Raw genomic sequence first — 19,229 nt, 5'->3', positions numbered from 1 at the left:
GTTAGCATTAGCGTGAAGCTGACAGATGCTTTAAACAGACAATTTAAATAATTAGTCCATGTAAACAAAGCCACTGATTTCGTACACTTGCAGTTTTTCAGAGTAGGTGGCCTGCCATTTCATATTCTGTCAGCATTTCTGAATTCCAAATGTAAATAAAATGATGAGTATACTTTGGAAGTAGTCATCGTTTCACTTCATTATATCCGATATCTTGGAAGACAACAGCATCTGTTCTTGCAAAGCACTACATTTGCCACTTTCAGCTGCAGTAATTATGCAACGTGAGAGTGGATGAAGCTGCACCCACTCACCCCGTAATAATTCCAATCTTCATGCCCCCCCCCCCCCCCCACACCCCCTTAACACAATCCCGATTCAGGGAGCAAATTGATGATTGAACAAACAACAAATCTCATATTTGACCAGAAGGCGCCTACAGCTGTTCAACAATGCACTGAGTGGAGTCTTGCGTCCTCCTTCGCGCACGCGCGCGCACGCATCTGGGTAGGCAGAGCACGCGCCCCTGCAAATCCAGCACATTGCTGACGTGCGCTTGCATGGAGCACCTGCTTGGCGAGGAGGCTGCGCCCATCTCTGCGCCACAACCGTGCTCTTCTCTGACTTTGGACACTTTTGAAACGTGCTGTTAGTTTTCATCCGTGCGCCTTCTAAAATCATGCTTCAAATCCGAAGATATATTCGCAATTTGAGTTTTGATGACACATCTTCTGTGATGCGCGGAGAGTTACGCAGCGCCAGTGCGCATTGGAACAAACTTTGAACGCTTGAACCACCGGAAGATTTATTTCTTTTTTAGGAATGATCCAAGGTGAATCACCGCTTGCTTGAGGGGGTTCCGCCAGTTTTTTTGTGGGTCTGGATTGGACAAGGGAGACTAGGGGAAGTCGTGATCGGTCCTGAAGAATCGCACGACTGTATTAAGGAACGGAGCGGACGCGCGGATGAGACAACATGGGTGAGTATTTAAACGTACCAAATTTAGTCAGGTGCATTTACATATCGTGATCCTGTCGCATCAAGGACGGGAAATGATTGTCACATTTAGTGTAGATGACAAAGGCGCGCGTTGAAGTGTAATTGCGCAGTGGACTCGCAAAATGAGAATGAGAATTGCACAATGAGGTTTATTAAATGGATACGCAGGGGAGCAGTCTGCACTTTTCCACAGCATTGCAAGCTGTGGCGGATTTGAGTCATTCCTCTAACTTCTGCTGCCCCCCCTCAAACAGCTCCTCCAATCTGATCCCACACGCCTCCTCCATTTTACTGCTCAGGAGCCACAAACCCACACTTCCCTTGCCTTCTGCGGCTTCCAATCAATCTTTATTTTTAATGTGTGGGATAGGCTGGTTAAAATACACCGCTGAGTTTGGGATGCAAAATATCATGGTTTTTTTTCTCTGCTGCAGTGAGGGGGGGTCATTTTCCATGTCTGCTCACACACACACACACACACAAGGTGGGATGACAGGACATGACATGACATGTATGCAAATAGCTCCATTTGTCTCTATGAAACTTGTTCCATTTGCCATTTTTTAAAATTTTCAACCATACACATAATTGGCACAAACTATGAGCAATATATTAGTATTTATGACATAATAAAACATCTCGTTTCTGTCATAATTACAGTTGAATTAACAAATATTTTGGTCACCTGATTGCGCATTATCACTTGGCACTGTTAGTCAAAATTGTGCATGATTATTTTTTTGTGGAGGCACATTTGCTGGATCTCATTATATTGCATCACATGTTGTGAGTCGACGTGACCCAAGCAGTGGGCCTTCCACGCTGCCCACACATGCGTGCATAAAAATGGTGTTTTAATTAGCAGTCCAACTAATTCACACCAACAATTATGTTCTTTGACAAAGTCTGACATTTGTCAGAGTAGAGCGTCAACTCAAGTTCACCCACCAAAATTGGATCCTACTACAAGTCATTACCCAACTGTGCCATCCGGGAAGAGTATGTCGGAATTGTGTCATTTGAACAATTCATGAAAATCCAGCAGTGCCATCTTCCAAAAATGTGATTTAGCTTGACTGCATTAGGTTGGTGCTTGGATTAGATTTTCTGCCTGGTATTTGTCTCTTGATGGCCATCTACAGCCGCAGTAGTGACATTTCTGTTATTTTATGCATGCTGTCTAGCCTCCAATAGCAGCAGAACTGTTTAACAAACACAATTTAAGCATAATTTTTTTTTTTTTTTAATGTAATGATGTGTGACAATGAAAAGTCAATTCATCCCATAATGGAAATTCTTTATCAGATTGTAATCGGTCCTCAGAGGAGGAGTAATTATTTGGCAAAGAAAATATTTTGATGGAACATACCAGGTTTAAAGATAATAGCGATTATTTTCAGTCCATTATGTTCCATTTTGTTATTTTCAAATGATCCTGAAAGCCACAAATAATTTAGAACGTCTCGGAAATAGCATACATACACAAATTGCTTAATCACCTTGCCAAAGTCGATTGACTGCATTGGATGGAAAAAAAAATGTGCTCCTGATTGAGTGCTAGTCGCTTTTATCAAAGCAATGAAAAGACTTATTCAAATCATAGCATGCACATCACTAAGTGAATATACATGCTGTGTTCGTAAGTGTACTTGGGAAATGGAATATGGACCAATTTATGAATCACTAGTGTGGGCTTGGCTGGATTCAATTGCTCATCATCGCCAAACCAAAAACGCACGTTAAGTCACAAGACCCATTTAAAGTATGAGGAACCGTCGATAGTAAGTTAGAGGACTTAAAACGAACCAACGGCATTGAAAACATGACCTCCTTGGCCCAGGTAATTAAACCATCCGTGGGTAAAACCAAACACATCAACCACAAGAGAGACGAGAGGTGAAGCAGTAGCAGAGGGGTAAAATTCAGATCTGTGACCTCTTGAAAATGATCACGGTAGCCGGGAGGAAACAAGGAGCCGGCTGTGGAATACCAATGCTACGCTAGCAGGAAGATACCGGCAGAGATTGAAGACTTAGAGCAGAAAGGCACAGTTTGGACTATGTTGGGTCCTTGACAAATTATGTTGACAATCTACTAATACGGTGTGGACATCAAGATCACGCCGCGGATTGATTCAAGGGTAAAAATCGAGGACATGATAGAAGACTTCCACCAAAGCGAACCTCCCAGGAAATGAGCTCGGTTCATCGCAAACGGTCAATATGAGCATCTTTAACCGGTTGGTGAAAGTAGGAGACAATGGAATGCTGTAAAACGGCAAAATGGGTTTGATTTGTGATTCCTGGCACCGAGCGGACCATTGTGAATCAAGCTTTGCATTAATCATGGCCGGAGAAGACACAAAGAGGAAAATCTGATCCCTGCCAGAATTTCTCAGTTAAAAATGTGGCTCTAGTGATTTTACTAAATGATTCAAACTTAAAATCATTGCAGTAGCGTATCTGGCTATTTCCCCGAGTTGTGATTTTTGCGTGAATCAGCATCTCTGACAAAGTCTCATTTTAATTTACTCGAGTCCAAGGAAAGGCTGCAGGCGAGACACAGAAGAAATATAATCAAACGTCAGAAATTCCAGCATGACGGGGGAGAGAAACAATGGCACGGCACTAATGACTCCATGTGCGTGACAAGCAGATACAGTTGTCTCCGCTCCAAACTAGATTTGGATCTTGTTGTTATAGCAGAATACCGTACGGTCTCGTTTCCATTTTGATTGGGCGCATTTGAATACATATTGCCAAGCCGACGCATCGTTCGCCAAGAACTATATTTCACGAGACTTCAATTATAAACAAGACATGAAATACGCTCAGTAATGTCAGAAGCAGTTGATATTTCCAAGTCCAAGATCAGGAAGATGCGAATATTTTCAAAGTCGTTAAATGACAAGAAGAGTCACAGTAAAGTCTGCAGGCTTTCTCAGTCATCAGCTAATAAACTCTTGCCGCATTTTATTTGCTGAGCCCAGGCACTCTCCGCATCGTGAAATTGTTGGATATGCTTATTCATTCTATCCTCAGTGCGTGCTTCATACTTGGTGGGATAACCCGGAGGAGATGTTTGCCTCTATTATGCAGCAACAACAACAACAACAAAAGACCTCAGCAACTGCAAAATAGTGTCGACGAAGAAAAAAAAATAGGACCAAACCGGAGTTTTCAAAACGACATCAACTAAATTGAGCTACTTGCCCTTTAAAAGTCAGCTATGGCGTACAAGTAAATAGCAACATCAATTTTAAATAACACAAAACATTTGAAAGCCATATACAGCAAATTGTTGGTTGGGGTATCCTATATTTACACTCCACGACTCATCGTGATGTCTGATATTAGTCCAATTTTCAAAAATGCTTGAAGATAACATTCAGGAACATATTTTGAACCCTGCAGTCCACTGAAATAATTTGCCGCCACGCCAAAAACTTGCAACCCGATACCTCCGGTTGTGCATGTGCGGCACTCACGTCTAAATACATCGGACAGCAGTGCTTAGCCTGCCAAAACCAAAACAATAATAAGAAAATCCAATCACCATGCTATATTATTCCCTTGCCCCAGTCAGCAAGAATATGTGATATCGAGTTATCATTTGGCTCTTTTGGAAGATTTCTTCAACCGTTTGACTGACGGGGTAGATAAGAACAGCTGAAAATGTGAGTTTGTTTTGATAAATTGCAGACCAGCCACCCTTGGGAAAACCATGAATGTTAATATTGTTAGCATAGCTTTACGTGATGCTAGATGTGTTCCGCTGCATATATGTTCGCTTTGGTGCCAACACCCCGTCGCTCATCATGTTGGATAAAACAATTATGGGTTATACTCGTCTATTTATTTAATTTATTTAATTCATTTAAGTTTTTTTATTATTATTTATTTGTCTTTTTTTTTATTATGGGTTATACTCGTCTATTTATTTAATTTATTTAATTCATTTAAGTTTTTTTATTATTATTTATTTGTCTTTTTTTTTTTTAAACCAAAAATTTACCCAGATGAACTGGTCAATAAGAATCAAGAGGCCTTAGTGACCATGATAAACGCTGCAATCAATAAACATGTTAAACTCACGCAGCCGCGGGAATTTGATGTACGTTAAAGACACTTCATCAATTGAGGACTTGGAGTTGTGCTATATTCTTCATCTTCACACCGATCTGCAGTAGAATGTTAACGGTTGCACGTTGAGAAATGTCCTACAGGTGGCGATAGGGCTTTTGGAGTGTTAATTATTCAAGTCTTTCTTTTCTGATGAAAGAGTCAACGAGCAGTTGAAGCACAGACCTTCATTTATCTACTTTTATACTTTAGGAGGTCAATACGCTCACGAGTCCTTGTTTAAAACATCCCTCACTAAGCCTCTTCAGCAGAAGTGAGCTTACAAACTCGATTGCTAATCACATGGAATTCCAATGCCTTTTTCTCAATCTCACATACACCCGGCTGCGTTATAAAATCGTGTATTGAAGGATGTCACTGGCCTTCATTGGTTACCATGCACAGCCCACCCCCAAAAAAGCTTTTATCATAAATCCTCCACTTTTAAAGTTACATCTGACTTGCAAATTTTATTTAATTGCTTCTGAAATAATAGCTGTTAGTCATGTAAAAAGTAAAAAAATTCAATATTGTAATGCTAGTGTGTCCAGTGAATCACTGTGGAATAAGATGGTCCCCATGACTTATAATATGTCACATACTTTTAAGTCCCGGGAGTGCTTTTTATTTTATGTGCCCTAAATCTAAGTGCGCATGGTCAGTTATGTCGTAAATCACAATACTAAAGTGGCCATCTCAAATTCTGCTTGCCTAAGCTCAGTCACACATCATACACTTTCAAACTAACAGCTTCTCTGATCAAATGAAGATGAACTTTCGAATAATTCTCAACGGCAAAAGTGTTGATGTTACAGGAGACGCATGCAACCTGGCGCCGTTGTGAGCGTCAACACATTTGAGAAACTAATGACCATAAGATGACAGATCACCTCTGGACAGTGGGAATTTCAAAAATCTAGTCATAGCAAAATGAATCTTCAACTGGTTCATGAAGCAAATATGAAGCTTCATTTTCCCGAACCTGGAAGAGTCATACTTTTCAAATTTCCATACACATTAAACAAGGCTTGCACTAGCACAACTCTAACATATTCTGCATTGCTTACCGCATATCAACTAAAAGCACAATTCCATAATGGAGTTGATTGTGCCTGTTTCCAATCCCAAAATGTCTCTGCAATGAAACGCAAACTATAGTATAATATTCGTAAGTTGAACGTTTAATACCAAATAGTGGATATAGTTGCATTTCTGGCTCTCTTCTCATTTGTTCCGAGTGCTTCGGAATTTGACCCGCACACGGTTGGCCAAGCCACTCGGGCACTTTGGCTAATAGCCTTTGCATTGCTGCTTAGAGCCTGGTGCATTCAAATGAAATATCAAGGCGTCGCGATGCCAAGCAACACGACAGCTGACTCTTCGGGGACTGGCACAACCTTCCGTACCCTTCGGCTGGAAAGTCGTCTCATCTTTGGCAGATTAAAAAAAAAAAAAGCATAACCTTAGGTGACATATCAAAAGTGAGTTTCGAGAGCTTCTGGGAATTTTGCTGGGTGGTGCATTTGCATATCAGTAAATACAGTTGTACATCGACTTCACCAATCTACGAGTAATGAGGCGTTGCTTGTTCGATTTTTGGCTGTCCGAAATTGCATTTGTAACGTAAAGGTTCACGGGTCAATAAACTATAAATTACAGACCGCAAACTCTATTACAGACATTACAGTTGCTTTAAACGCAAAGGCATTAACAGTTGGCAAGAGTTATTTTGTAAAAAAAAAAAAAAAAACTTCGGCGCCTCCGGCTTCAATTGGTCAAGCTTTGATAAAGAAAGAAAAAACACGAGATACAGTAATCAGATGTTCATCTATCCGATTAGATTAAATCTCTTTGGTTGCCAGCTATACTATTTAGTCTTTTTCAACTTTTTCCACCATGTTTTTTTTTTCCAGTTTTCATGAGCATCCCCACAGAGATCACGTTTTTTTTTATACTGTATAACTACCAACAAGTCACTCAAAGTCGAAGGTATAAAAAAAAATAAAAAATATAATGGCAGCATTGAATCTGAGGTTAATCAAACGCGACGAGAGTTCAAATCTCTCCACGCCTCACTTGGGGACCTGATAAACACTTGCTTCTTAATCTTTTGTCCATGCAGGGATCCATACGGAATCAATGTGCGCTAATTAGATATTCAGCCAAGCAGCAACATCAATGAGAAAATGGCTGACCGCCATAGCTCTCATGCATATCATCTCATCTAATGTTTTAGGACATCAAAATCTGTTCATCCTTTCTTTGAGCTTACCAAGTCCATTTTAACTGCTCCAACGAGAATTGGAATCATTTTAATACAACTAATGAATAGGTCCGGTACATTGAACTCTTAACCACTTGACAGAGCAGCTAATGGATAAGATGGAAGCTGCGCTGCATTTATGGCTTGGAGGAGCCAAGAAATTTATTAATAGAACACATTTTCACATGGCACATTGTCCCTACTCTCATTTACTCACCGTCACCTCACATCATGTACATTTTTTACCACTCTTCTTAATTATAGTTTACATTTATGTCATGTGCTTCTCAAAAGAAATTAAGAGACAAACTGTACAAGGGCTTAGTAAAACCATTTAATCCGTCTGGAGCATATGTGATAATTCATCCATAAATAACCACTGTATAATACGCGGCTAACATCTGTCACCCCCCCCCCCCCCCCTCCATAATCTACCTTAATGGGAATTAAGAGTCGTACCGTATAGCCCGTGTTAATGGGGTCGGCGGTGCTAAATTTATCCGTGGACAGCGTTTGAACTTTGTTGCAGGTATTCAACATTACTATTGTGTGTTAGACATCACTTATCAAATGATATGTTGTGACAAATGAAATTGTAAAATGTATGGTCTTCTCTTCCAGGTCCAATGCTGAACGATGGACGAGTGGCGCACCTCCTCTTTCCACTCCTTCTCCTTTTGCGAGTTCCCTTATTGTTCAGCTTCGTCGAGCGCACGTGCCCAAATAGTTGTCGGTGCGAAGGGAAGACGGTTAATTGTGATTCGTCTGCTTTCTTGGATGTCCCAGAAAATATTTCCGTGGGGTGCCAGGGTCTCTCCATGCGCTATAATGAGCTGCACACTCTGTTACCGTATCAGTTTGCTCACTTGGGTCAGCTTCTCTGGATATACCTGGATCACAATCAGATTTCAGCGGTCGACAGTCGGGCATTCCAGGGAGTTCGGAGACTAAAAGAACTCATTATGAGCTCGAATAAGATCACGTCGCTGCACAATTCGACATTCCACGGAATTCCCAATCTTCGTAGTTTAGACCTGTCGTACAACAAGTTGGAAATCCTGCAACCGGGACAATTCCATGGTTTGCGGAAGTTGCAAAACCTACACCTCCGCTCAAACGGTCTCTCCAACATCCCCATCCGAGCGTTCCTCGAGTGCCGAAGTTTGGAGTTTCTGGATTTGGGCTACAATCGAATCAAGGCTCTCACACGCACCACCTTTTTAGGGTTACAGAAGCTGATGGAGTTGCATCTTGAGCATAACCAGTTCACCCGGATCAACTTTTTTCTCTTTCCTCGTCTCGCCAATCTGAGATCGTTATACCTGCAGTGGAATCGAATCAAGGTGGTCAATCAGGGACTTCCGTGGACGTGGTATACGCTGCAGAAACTCGACCTGTCTGGAAATGAAATACAGATCCTGGATCCGGCCGTGTTCCACTGCTTGCCCAACCTTCAAGTTCTCAACTTGGAATCCAACAAACTGTCCAACGTATCTCAAGAGGCGGTGTCGGCGTGGAACTCGCTGACTTCCATCAGCCTGGCTGGCAACATATGGGATTGTACCACTGGCATATGTCCGCTGGTGGCTTGGTTGAGAAATTTCCGTGGCACAAAAGACACCACTATGATATGCAGCAGCCCAAAGTATCTCCAAGGAGAAAAGATTATGGAAGCCACAAGGAACCACGGCATTTGCGAGGAAATCGATTACGTTCTGAACGAGACACCCTCGCCGATGTCGGAGCTTTTTTCCGAAGCCACCAATGAGCCGACCTTTGCCCCCACTAGCGGTTCTCCACTCATATCACCAACCTACGATCCACACCCACCATTTCGACCGCAACCTATTCCTCGTCCTACGTTCCCTGGGCACATGAGTAAAGATCCAAGAGACTCGGTGGCACGTAGTCGACCCACTCACATTCTACCCCCAGAGATGGAACATATGACTCTGCATAAAGTCGTGGTAGGCAGTGTGGCACTCTTCTTCAGCATGTCTCTCATTTTGACCATCGTCTACGTCTTGTGGCGCCGCTACCCGGGCGCAACCAGATTGCTCCACCAGCGATCCATGGTGGGGAGAAAATGTCGCAAAAAAAGTCCCGAGCCGGAGCAGGACCTAAGCACCCAGCTGCAAGAATATTACATGAGCTACAACCCTGCTGCCACTCCGGAGGCATTGGAAGTGCTTGGCAACGGCACTGGCTCCTGCACTTGCACAATGTCTAGCTCCAGGGAGTGTGAGGTATGATCCATCGCATCAGCCTAAAAGTAGAAATCAAATTCAAAATACAAAGCCTCATCAGACAGGTAAATATATGAGCAAGTATACCCTCTAAAATGACTAATTAACTAACCTTGACTCACATTTTGACTTGCAACATCACTTAATGCCTCCAATTATTCAGGAGTTCGCCTTAAGATCAGCATTTTAAGATTGTTTTTAAATGAACTGAGGTTTTAGAGGATTATGTGGGCCTTAGAAGAAAAAAAAAAAAGCATAATTGTTTTAATTTACTGAGCTCACAGATGTAAAATAAAAAAATAAAAAGTATTTGGATGTAAGGGAACAATGAATAATTGGACACTAACACTAGTAGAAATTATACTGCACCAGTTTTGCATGACTCACAATTTGTTTTAACAACACTTTTGCTATTTTCTTTGAGACTGAAGGAAATGATTTGATTTTTACACAGTATGAAACTGAAAAAGTTTATATTTTTCTGAGGGGAAAATCATGAGTTTTATTGGGTTGGAATTTATAGATGCCTTAAAGTTGAGCCCTGTGGGACACCACACAGAGAAAATGACATACGTAAAGAAGTTTCCAAAGAATTAGATAAAGAAACTTTTGTGATGTAATAGCATATGGCAGTCTACAATAATTCAACACAAGGGTTGCTAACATTGCGGCTTTGAATTGTCAGGGATGGAAAAGAACACATTTGTCTCGGTGGTCATTTAATTAAGCATTCTTTGTGTTTGCCATCCTGCGAGTGTAGCCTCTTCCCCTTTGAGGCGGCAACGATGCCACACAGCCAGCCGCAGCGCTCGCTTGACATGTTTTCTGGCTAATTTCCCCACTAGACCCGTTCCACTTGACAGGCATCCCTCCACAAGCCATTTAGAGGAACACTTTCATTTTCCGCTCCCTGTCCCCTGTACAGAGTCACTTTTAAAGAAGGATTAGGAGCTGAGGTGCGACTGCCGTAAGCTATACTTACTTTCAAATTTTATCCTTTAATTTTCTTCTAATTTCCAAATCCCAGTTCAAAACCTCGGTTCCTAAGTTCAAGCAATATTAAGTTGCCCCATTCGACTCCGTGGTTCAGAATCATATCAACAAAAGTACTCGCTGTATTTCTTTTGCTCGCTAACAGATGCATGCACGTGGTGGTGTGAGCAGCTGTTTGAGCGACAAAGCATTTGATAAGGATGTTCAGAGACTCATCACAACAACGTCTCTATAACCGGGAAGCAATTTCATGCCCTCTTCTCTCGATTGCTAGGTCATTCTCAAAATAAGTCCCCGTGCAGGATGAGCCGAACAATGATGCATGCAAGGCTATGCTGTAATCGTTGTTCTTCACCCAAGGCTGCAGGATTACACATGCAGAAGTATTGTCACACTCAAGACGAAACACAGATGAGAGTATTATTGGCAGCATCTGGAATTCAAATGTGTATAAAGCGCAGTTTCCCCTTTGAAAGTGTTTATAAGTATATGAGGGGAAGCAGCTCTGTTGCACAAAGGAGCCACCCCCGCTACTGGGCTAAATTGAATTTTAGAATCCTTTCCACATACCCCCGTGTTGCTCTTGCCGCCAGCTGTGGGGTAGAATTGTCTTCTCCATCTTTAGATCAAAGCCACCCACCTTCATACAGAAGAATATTCCCGTGGTATAAAAGGACGTTGCCAACACGTTTACGGTGCTAATAAATTAACGTGGCGATACATTTATTTGATCATTTGTTGCCACACGGGGGTTGCGACACAAATAAAACTCCGGCGGTGGGTTGTATTTTACACCTATGATGTTGCAGAAAATAAAGTCAGCTGATTTAGCCCTCAGCTCACACCGTGACCCCAATGAGGACAAGCAGAATACAAAACGGATGGCTGGATCTAAATAAAATGCAACAATCCTCCTACGGGGTTTTCACAAAATCCTGTTTCTATTGTTCCCTCTTTGGAGCTCGCATTCCTCGTTTGCTTTCTAGTTGTGTTGCCCGGTGAGAGAAAAAAGGCCGACTGATTTTAAATGAGGACAGAATAGTGCCTGCGTGAAATCAACAACAGTCAGAGGGAAACGACATCAGCACCATGTAGCTCCGGGATGCTATTTATGGAATTTCTTCACAAGATTGGACGATAGGAGATAGAAATCTGTCATAAAACAAGTTTTTGTTTCTTAATACTCCCTAACTGGTGTCGTGTAAACTCAATAACGGGACCATCACATTCCCGCGGTTGTTTAGTGACACAATTTAAAGTTGAACTTTAAGGGTATGTTGGTAATTTCCTCCAGCTAAATGCCTTTTTTCCGCCTGTTATTCATCCAAGCTTTAGCATGACACTTTCATTAAAGGCTGACTCGCGCTTTCGTCTCCCCGGGCAAACGTCAAGCGCCATTCCAGTGGTACGAGGCATCCTGCAGCTATTGGGCTTTTTGTCAACATGTTTTATTAAATCAATAAGTCACAGTTCAAGTTAACCTCGTAATTGTTTTCTTTTTTTTTTTTTTTACTGGCGAACAAAGATACGAACGGAATCTTCCCTATCGGCCATTACGCGAGAAAGACTTGTTTAAATATTGGCTTGAGGAATTAATGAAGCGATGCGTAAAACTGTCAACACCAAGGCTTGTGACTCATTGGTGTATTCGAGACGGCAAAATTGGAGATGGAAACCTCAGATGATTCGAGCTGGATAGTTGATACGAACATGTAGGCTTAATTGTTGCTAACGATGAATCCGGTAAATTGCGGTAAATTGATTACTCAAAATGGCCTTTTAGCGAAAAGGTCAGCATGTTTTCAGATTTGAGGACGAGCAAAAGGGAATAACATAGAATTTGCCCCCCTGCCTACACACTTTGTCTTCTCATGGCATTTACATGTCATTCACAAAGCTCTGAAAAATGATGGTGACAAATGTCAGGAATTAGTCAGAAGCCAAATGATGCGAGTGATGAAACGTCGAATCGTTCGAAGGCAATAATTTGCCTTCAGAAATGTGTCTCGTATCAACTCGGGATTAAAATGGTGAAAATTGAACATTGAGTCGTGACTTACCTTTTGGATTAGACTGTCACACACGGTGAATGCATGCCTGGACTCTTAATAGGAATTTGAATTCAAGTACATCAGCTATTCAAATGATTATTATAGTAATCATCCCGATGCAAAATCATTTTCATAGTAAGGTCAATGTGAATATTGTGAGGTCATTGTCAACAGGGAAAGAAAATACCTACAAGCACGCTAAACCTCATCTAACTGAGCCACTTTTGCTTTGTTATCCGCATAGCTTCGAGCAATCATTTCTCACTATCATAACACTGGAACGCTCCATATTTTGCCACTGCCGTCATATTTGCTTAAGTGTGAGTCCACTTACATCACCGCCGGAGTGAGTCACGACTAACATGCGTACACGTAACTCTTCATCACATCTGAGTCGAGGTAGATACTAAACGCCCGGAGCTTAATTGGATTGCCGAAATTAAAAATGGTGAATGATGGTCTTCTGTGCTCTGCTCTGTGTGAAATTGTTAGAGCAACTTCTGTACGCTTGGCTTGCATTTGGAAATGAAATCCCAAAAGCAAAGCAGCCAGATGTGCGGTCAGTAAACACAAATTGTCTGGTTGAGATCCCACAGTAGGAAAGAGACAGGTGGGGGGTTAATTGGAAACAGGAGGAGTTTACAAATGCTTCGGCATTGCGGATACACGACGATCAATTCATTTTTGCAGATGACCTCATCTCTGTATAGCAAGAAGTCGACTCAGATTCTGAATGCACCAACTCTACCATAAAATAAGACTTATCAAGCATATGTTTGATCATTTGGAACAATGCCTTGTTGATAGAAATTCACTGACCATGTCATGGTTTCACTCGCCTGATTTGCATTTCAGTTCCCACTCATTGAATGAGAGTGTGAAAGCTCTCTATGCCATGATGATCCGTCACTGACTGGTGCCAGTCTGAATTTTGCTCCGAGCCAGCTGGGATCGTTCCTGACTATCCTGAACAGGTTAAGCGGTTTACAAAAATGGAATGCTGGATCGCAAAACTAACCGGACTGCGCCGCAATTTAAACCTGCTCTTACGTCGTCTAAAATCTAGTCTACTTTTTCCCCCAAACAAATTAGCAGGTGTTCTCAGAACAAAAGAGCTCAACCAGAATCTTGGAATGGATCGTGATTGACTGGCAATTGCTCTGTATTTCATCTTTGTTTTACCCTGTGAGGATAATTTAATATTGCATTGACTTGTTTTATACGCTACCACACAATATACGGCGACAAAGACTTAGAGAGCGTTGGCATGGCCGTAGCTCTTAACGCGCTCATCCATCACCTGGATAAATCACAACCGCCATAAATCACACGCCAAAGTGCAGCTGAAACATGCACATATTCACCCGCGTTCTGTAAATAAACGCACAAACAATGACACCTCCCCCAAGACGTGCTGGCTCTAAAGCCTGTCGGATATGATCTCCTTCGGGAAATCTCAGAGCTGTGTACATACCAAACATTGCTCACTGTTGAGTTTTTTATGATATTCCATTTAATACCACACGGACGTGAATATGCACTTCAGTATACCTGTCGTTTGCATATTCAAGTATTTATACAGGTTATTATTAATTCATGTAAACTTGCCACATCTCTGCTGACAGCGACGGATGTTTTATTTTCTGTAGACTAATTATCGCAGGGGCGTTGTGGCCATCGGTAATGTCGGGAGATTCCCGAACGGCCGGTCCTCATTGTTGAATAGTTTTCGGGACATGCTGGGCTGTGCGCACAATAAAAATGTTGCTTCATTAATCTGTCACTCTAATAGCCACTTCTTAGTTCTGCTACATTTTTTCACTCAAAACACAATTTGAAGCCATATAATTAGCGAGAGTGCTATCATCATTAGCATTCTCTCGTTCAGAGAACAAACATCGTTGTCAAAAAGACAATTTCATTTATTCTTTCATTCTGCCCATGCGGCCTTGTTTACTGAATCATAATAGAATGTTAAATGCATCTAGGTCTTTATTAATCAGAAGGTTGAGTGCTTGCGTGTCTGACAGCGAGCACTCCCGTGAAAAAGCAACTTGCTGTGTACCATCCATCAAATGCTGATACAAGCTTCTCTGGTTTTTCCTTGTAAATTTATTGGGTTTCCTCAGAAAAACCCCCCGAAGAAGCTTAGCGCTGCCATCTTTTGTTGGTATGCAAGGAGATTAACGCTGTTCCCTGTTTTTATCTTTCTCAACAGCCAATATGCAAATACTGATTAAGCATCGTGGATGTTTTTTTTTAAATGAGTCTCAATGCTTAGTTTAATAAAAAACTGATTTTAATAGCGATAAATAAGGCACGATATGAGAAATTAGGACACTCATCTTACTAGTCTTTGCTCGCCACTTTCGATCAACCTTGGCACAGGCATAGATTAATTATGTCCAGTGCTGTTTTAAATGTAATATTCATCCGTCATCTGGCCTGAATGATTTATTTTGACCGTGCATGCACACCGCTTGTGTGTACCGCAGTTTGCTTTTCATTAGAAGAAAAATGGCGGTGCTTAATTTTGCAATCATCAAAGATAGGGAAAAGATAATTGAATGTGGTTGAAAGCAAGGATAATTATTTTCTTGGAAACACAACATAATGAGGATTCTAAAATTTAGTAGTCATCTTTTATTTTCAGGCCAAATGTTTTTTTGTTGTGAAATGATCCATTTGCCAGATGACGAAATCTCACGATAAATGTCATAACTTGGAATTCTTATGCATTTTAATATTGACCAGTGGTAATGACATTTCTTTTGTTTCATTTGTGCTTGACAAGGAATTCACACTTTTGCATGATAACGATATTACACTCATTTCAGTCGCCCCGGCTCATTAATTTCAGTCTCATCAGATATTTGGCCCAAAGATAAAGGAAGGTTTGAAAAGGAATTAGCTGTAAACACAAGTCTTTTGAAGATTAAAGATGGCTCTCTTTTTTGCCTTTGTGTCTATTTAAGTGATTGTGTAAGATCTTAGGACTTTTTGTTTGTTCTGGTTTTGGTCTCACTTTCAAAAACCTGAACCAATTGGCTCACTGTGCTTCCGATAAAACCTGATTAGGATGTCTATTTATCTCAAAGTAGTTGAGATTGCGCAACATAATCTTAAAATGTTTGGCATATAACTTTAGTCACATTCATTTGACCATTTTCGTGCACATTGTTGATCTAGTTTCATAAGTTTCATCTCCTATTTAGAGTCAAACTTGAGCATTTAAAATTGAATGAATAAATAATACGAGCCATCATAGATCGTTAGAAATCATTCGACTTCACTAGCTGCTTCCAACAAAATACAAAAGTGTATGTTATAGACTTGCAGGCAAGCCCCGCTCAAACATTCTTATTTCCCGTTTGGCACGCCGCGAGAGAATTGGAAGTGTTGCTACATTGTGTTGCTACACTCGCGGAAGAATATCATATGAAGGGAAGTATAAGGGGGTCACTAGAATCTCCTAGAGACTCATATTTTTTGATCTATGTACGATGTCAGCTATTGGCTTGTCTCGGGACATTACAGTTTTTAAATGCCTCGCTGTGCTCGGAGGCAAAATATCCCTGACATGACCCGAGAACATGATTACGGAGATCATCAACGGTATCAATGGCCAACCAGCTGTCACCTTGTATCGGTGTCACTAAAAGCTTCAAGCCAATCCGGCTTGTGGAGTTTCTTTTGGGATCTTGCCAGCTTGGAAGCTCAACTCTAAAGTTGAGTGAAATTCATCATCTACTTATGCAAAGATAGCCAAAGTCAAGCTAATCGCTAGTGACGGACAGGAAAACTATAATACAAAGCGGGCAGCCTTCCATGTCCTTATCAATGATGTAATTCAAAGCAGCAGAAAGGGGGCGGGGCATTAATATGAATATTTGGTCTACGTTGTCATGCAAAGATAAGATCGTTAAAATTGAAGAGGGTAATGGAAAAATATTTTCATTGGCTTTTGTCGTTTTTGACAGCTCAATTTGAGATTATAAATACAAGCTTGGTAATGATGTACTGTAAGGAAAACAAATGCACAGTGGAGGAAGTGAAAACAAGGCAAATAGGAAGGCAGCTGCTTCGCTACTAATTGATTCATTACCAGTTGCAAAGCAAGAAGTCTATTTTTGATTGCGTCGCGCGGGGACGCTTACTAAGTGGCTAATTTTCTTCCTCGCTCATATCCGCCGTCTTTTATATTTAGATTTCCTTCAATTCTCTTGCTGGAGTAACTGAGTACAGTAGTGGCAAAGAAGTGATATTTGTCAGCGAGTTACTCGGATGATATGTATGCATTTTGTATTACGTATGAGCAGGGGTGTCAAATTGATTTTTGTCGCGGGCCGCATCATTAAAATTGTCAACCTAAATAAATGTATGAACGTCTCATAGTGTATATATAGTATAGGCTACACAACAAAGTGATAGTTTTCAAAACAGAGACTAATCAAAACTGTTCAAATATTTAAAAATGAAATATTGAAATCAAATAATTAAAAATAAAAATGATTGAAAAAAATGAATGGTGATAAAAATTGCTAACAATATCTGTATTTTTTAAAAGTGAAAGCAATTTGAAATTTCGGAATTGACATGAATTTGATGCACAATTTGTCTTCGCGGGCCACCTAAAATGATGTGGCGGGCCGTATCTGGCCCCCAGGCCTTGACTTTGACACCTGTGTGTAAGCGGCACAGGGAAGAAACTGAAAATGAAGAAAATTCGCTGAAATCTGCCCGTATTTCGAAGACTAAATTAATATTGGCTTTCTTGGTCCAAACTAGCATCTTATGAAAAGATGTCCAATTACCAAGCACAGAGAGCTCTCTCAAAAGCTTTAGTCTACAAAACATATCGAATGCATTTCTTACAGGAATGCAAGAAGCTTCTGTGTGTTCACACAGAACAAGAGAAAAAAATCTTTTGGACAATTGTACAGGTCCAAATGCAGCGTCAAATATCTGTCTTGACACTTGATGTTTTACCAATCTTGCCTGCTATTACTTTCAAATCACCGATCACTGAAATGACGAACACTTTTTCTTTTGAACCACTACTAGATGTTTCTAACATCATCTTTTCCTTGCAGAATGAGTATACCTGTCGACGCCCACTACCTGGTGCGTGGCTGGGCGAGCTGCCTACTATCCATTAGAAGGAACCGCCGCTGGGGAACAACACACCAATCCAACAAATACAATCACAGAGAGCATTGTGTAGAGAATAGCAGAAGAAACCCTTTTTTTTCACTTTCTGGAAAGTCACAAGAATCAAAGATGATATTTCCAATAATCGTTTTCTGTACTGATGGCCTAATAACCACTTTTGCTTATTGTCTCTATGAGGACAACGTGGTTGGATTCCAAGATGGAGACTGTACATATGCAAGTTTTGCTTTAAAACCGATGAATAAGCTCGCACAGATGAGTTTGGACTATTTCGCTGACAGTGACAGTAAAGCGGATTTGGATTCTATATGAACCGTTATGTCATTGGGCAAGACTCTACATGAAAAGATTCAAGGCTCAGATGGTGTCTATGTGCCTCACGGGATCTGATTTTTTTATTTTTATTTTGCACCTGTTGTTTCAGATGATCAGGCGGTCAGAAAAAAAAGAGAAAATTAGCCAGTGCTAAGACTATCCCAAGCTAATGACTTATCTTGTTGTGCGTTTGTAATTTATTTTATTTTTTGTATGTTTCATTTTCAATGCTTTGATTGAATGGACAGAACATGCAATCAAAAGTAAAAGTAGTGGAAAAAAAGAAAAACACGTCATGAATGAAATGTACTTTTCTAAGCGTATAATGTTAATGACGATGTACTTTGAGGCATTTTTTCTCCTGCCGTTTTTAACCTTAAACACCAAATGCACTGCTTCTGTTGCTGGCTCCACCCCCTCGCTGTGGCTCCGCCCCTCACCGACCTATCATCATTACATGTGATGTGTGTAAAGTAGAAATAATCGTTTGTCCTCCAACCTTTTTTTTTTTCCCCAACCAGTATTGATGATAACTTATTGCTATTGATTTGTGTGGACACAAAATGAGAAAATCTCAACATGCGTGGAAGGGACATTTCTTCTAAACTTGTTACCCGACTAAATTCTTTTCATTTTCCCTCAGCACAGTTTCAATTGGCCACTAAATCGTCCTCTGTTGTGGATCAACTTTTTTTTGCCGTTGTTTTTCCCAGTATATGTGCAACTGTGCGTGTCTTTGTGAATCTCCCAGTGAGGGTGTTGACTCAAACCCATCCTGTCGAGATAATCTTTCTCACATCAAATGACTTATCATTCTTTCCCCGAACACAGCCATTCCGGTCTCACGCCTCGCGACATCCATTTTGCTCTTTGTGTGCTCGTGTTTTCATCTCAAGGTTCGGTAAATTGAGTTGTGACAAGCCCTTCAATGCACCACCAACCCTTCCTGTACAAAAAAAAAAAAAAACCCTCACTCATTTTGTATTGTAAATTTCTGCTTACCTCGCTGTTGACGATTAGTAAGCGGCTGTATGTTTTTTGTTCACTTTCAACTGTGCGTTTTATAAAT

General features: G+C 40.9%; 1 protein-coding gene across 2 annotated transcripts; it reads left to right on the top strand.

Moving 5' to 3' along the window:
* Positions 1 to 370: 370 nt before the first annotated feature.
* Positions 371 to 18,963, top strand: lrrtm4l1 (leucine rich repeat transmembrane neuronal 4 like 1). Of its 2 annotated transcripts, none has more exons than XR_005099641.1 (3): positions 371 to 979; positions 8,005 to 9,694; positions 17,767 to 18,963. XR_005099641.1 is itself a non-coding variant. In XM_037265705.1 (3 exons), the coding sequence occupies exons 1-3, from the start codon at positions 976 to 978 to the stop codon at positions 17,830 to 17,832; spliced, it is 1,695 nt and encodes a 564-aa protein (XP_037121600.1). In that variant the 5' UTR covers positions 371 to 975; the 3' UTR covers positions 17,833 to 18,963. The 2 variants fall into 2 exon arrangements, 1 of the variants encoding a protein (XP_037121600.1); XM_037265705.1 differs by having other exon boundaries at positions 8,005 to 9,629.
* The last annotated feature ends 266 nt before the right edge of the window (positions 18,964 to 19,229 follow it).

This window comes from Syngnathus acus, chromosome 12 (genome assembly GCF_901709675.1).
Source record: "Syngnathus acus chromosome 12, fSynAcu1.2, whole genome shotgun sequence".
NCBI classification, from domain to species: domain Eukaryota; kingdom Metazoa; phylum Chordata; class Actinopteri; order Syngnathiformes; family Syngnathidae; genus Syngnathus; species Syngnathus acus.
The sequence above is the reverse complement of the archived record's forward strand: the minus strand, read 5'-3'. Positions and strand labels throughout refer to the sequence as shown.